Source organism: Bidens hawaiensis, unplaced genomic scaffold (genome assembly GCF_021521415.1).
Source record: "Bidens hawaiensis isolate Kalapana, Puna unplaced genomic scaffold, B.hawaiensis_p1.1 tig00016156_1, whole genome shotgun sequence".
NCBI classification, from domain to species: domain Eukaryota; kingdom Viridiplantae; phylum Streptophyta; class Magnoliopsida; order Asterales; family Asteraceae; genus Bidens; species Bidens hawaiensis.
Genome location: NW_027492471.1, coordinates 448,662 through 451,276, shown reverse-complemented (window position 1 = coordinate 451,276; position 2,615 = coordinate 448,662). Strand labels below are relative to the sequence as shown.

At 39.3% G+C, this 2,615-nt stretch overlaps 1 protein-coding gene across 1 annotated transcript; it reads right to left on the bottom strand.

Moving 5' to 3' along the window:
- Window positions 1–212: 212 nt before the first annotated feature.
- Window positions 213–2,615, bottom strand: LOC143550748 (parthenolide synthase-like). Its single transcript, XM_077041344.1, has 2 exons — window positions 1,642–2,615; window positions 213–936 (listed from the first exon to the last, which is right to left on the bottom strand). Exons 1-2 carry the CDS (start codon window positions 2,548–2,550, stop codon window positions 316–318), a joined length of 1,530 nt encoding a protein of 509 aa, XP_076897459.1. The 5' UTR covers window positions 2,551–2,615; the 3' UTR covers window positions 213–315.

The window sequence follows — 2,615 nt, the reverse complement described above, 5'->3', positions numbered from 1 at the left end:
GATTGTGGGATGTTATGATTTGATACTGGCGTGAATGAGAAATAATGTAAAAAAGTGGTGTGGAATGCGGGAAGCTAGTGGGATGACTCCCGTCCCACCACCCTAATAGCTAAAGTTTGACTTCACTCCTATTTATGTGTTTCTTTATTAAGATCCGGGCCAACACCATGGTTAATGTAAACTTGCAAGTAGCTAGATTGAAATACAAACAACGCCAACTAACATCAAAGAATATCGATGCGAACATATAACAAGGAAATACAAACAGACAATAACACAAGTACATTGTTAATTATTATTGATTTTAAGCACTAATTAACCTATTTGTTGGTGCTTTATGGGCACAAGGCAAAGGGGAACTTTCCTTCTAAGAACCGGGATACCCCGGCTTTCCATGTTCAAATCTTCAGTCTTCATTCCTTTAGGAAGCTCCCAATCAAACCAATAAAGAAGGTTCGCAATGACGAATTCTATATCTTGTGGAGCTATGTTCTTAGCCGGGCAGGACCTTCGCCCACCTCCAAACGGAAGCATCTCAAACCTATCCCGTCCGAAATCACCATCAATATTTTCAAACCTCTCAGGATAAAACTCATTTGCATTCTCCCCCCATATGCTTGGGTCTCTTGCCAACCCCCAAGCGTTTGTTAGAACAATTGTACCGGGAAAGACATCATAACCATCAACTTTAGTATGGCTTAAACTTACATGTGGAATCAAGTATGGGGCAGGCGTGTGCACTCTTAGTGACTCCTTCACCACCATTTTCAAGTATCTCATTTTTGTGGTGTTCATTTCTTTCACTTTTTGTATTCTTCCAGTGCTATTTCGGATTTCACTTTGCAACTTTTGCATCACTCTAGGGTTTTTAATGATCTCGGACATTACCCATTGCAACGCCACAACAGTCGAATCAATCCCTCCAGCAATTATGTCCTGAAAGTTAGCGTATACAAAACTAATATGGTTAAAAATAATCTGGTGTTTGGGGTGAGAAGTAAGCCTGCCACATTTATCTGTGACCCAACCTGATAATTTGTTAACCTAAACCAGAAAGTACTGATATATCCACGAAACTCGAACTCCAAATCACAAAACCCAAAACTGAACCGTTCTAATTCGGCTCGGCTACTATTTACTCGTTTAGGGGTTTAGGGTATACCTGAAAAACCGGTTCTACGTTTCATACCCTAGTACTTACTACTAGTGCGAGACACTTGTTTAGTATTCCATCACAGGCTCTTCGATTAGCACTCTCTATTTCAAATTTTGTGGCTATCCTACTTCTAAGTTATACTTGCTTATTTATTCTACTAATTCTACGGATTGATTTCAAATCTGAATAAGCCGAATCCGAATAACCCGAGAGAGATTAGGGTTGGGTTTCTGTTCTAAATTTAAAGTTCTCAAACCCTAGGAACAAGACCAGAGAAACCGAAACCTGAAACCGAAACTTGACACCCAAAAGTACAACCTGACGAACACCCCTACGTCACGAAAAGGAAAAAAAGAAAACCACTTATGACGAAAATTCTCATTTTAAACCAAAAAGTTTAAAATGACCAAACCACATGAAAAACAAACTTTTAACTCTTAACTAATATTATTTAATCTTAAAAGTAATATAAAAATTTACTTTACCATCATAAGAGCTTTTAAATCTGCATTAGTGGGTCGATAGCCAGAAGCATCTTTCTGGGACGACATTTCAAGTATACTGTGCACAAAATCTTTGTCCTCTTCACTTATATCTTCTACGTTCTCTTTGAGATGGTCATCAATGATTGTTTCAATGTATGCATTAATATTTCTAAAGCCATCATCCAGCCTACGATTCCATCCACTAAATTGGTCAATAAAATAACCTAACCATGGAAAAGCATCACCAATGGAACCGTTCAGTAATTCTACTGTTTCATCAAGCATAACACCAAGTGATGGACCCTTAAGCACTTGATCTCTATAGTTCTTACCAAATGCCACCTTACACACCTTTTGTTTAACTATTTCTAAGAACATGTCGTTTAAATTCACCTCCGTGTTAGGCGGATTTAACGATAGACTACGGATAATGCTCCCTATCTCTTTTGCCAACACATGATTAGCCAGTTTAGCTCTCTTGGGACCTAGGAACTCAGTCACCAAAAGCTTGCGCATTTCCCTCCAGTGATCGCTGTGTGGCGAAAAGGCGACATCCGTATAGTTGTACGTTAGTCGCTTCGTAGCCTGGAAATGTGCGCGTGAACAAAAAATGTGATCTTGAGTTTTCATGATTTCTTTGGCCATGGCTGGGGAAGAGATGATAAGGAAGGGTTTTGAACCAATATGGATTTGCATAACGGGGCCGTATTGTTTCGAAAGGTCCCAAAGGGCCTCGTGACGATGTTTAGCAAGTAGCTGGTGCACGTTTCCGATTATTGGAAGCTTTGGAGGGCTTGGGGGAAGCTTAGTCTTGGATGAGTTGTTGGATCTTAGACTAATGTACATAAAGATGCATAAGATGGTGAGGACTAACACTGTCCATTCGGTGAAGATGATATTGATATTCATGTGATTATTAATTGGTATAATTTTTCAAGTTGCTCCGATGCTCCTATGCCTATTTATAATTGAGG

Bases quoted from the DNA above. Each gene is read 5' to 3' on its own strand.
- LOC143550748 (XM_077041344.1), bottom strand. From the start codon at position 2,550: ATGAATATCAATATCATCTTCACCGAATGGACAGTGTTAGTCCTCACC. The intron at 937-1,641 runs GTAAAGTAAATT...GCTAACTTTCAG, and splicing joins ATTTAAAAGCTCTTATGATG to GACATAATTGCTGGAGGGAT.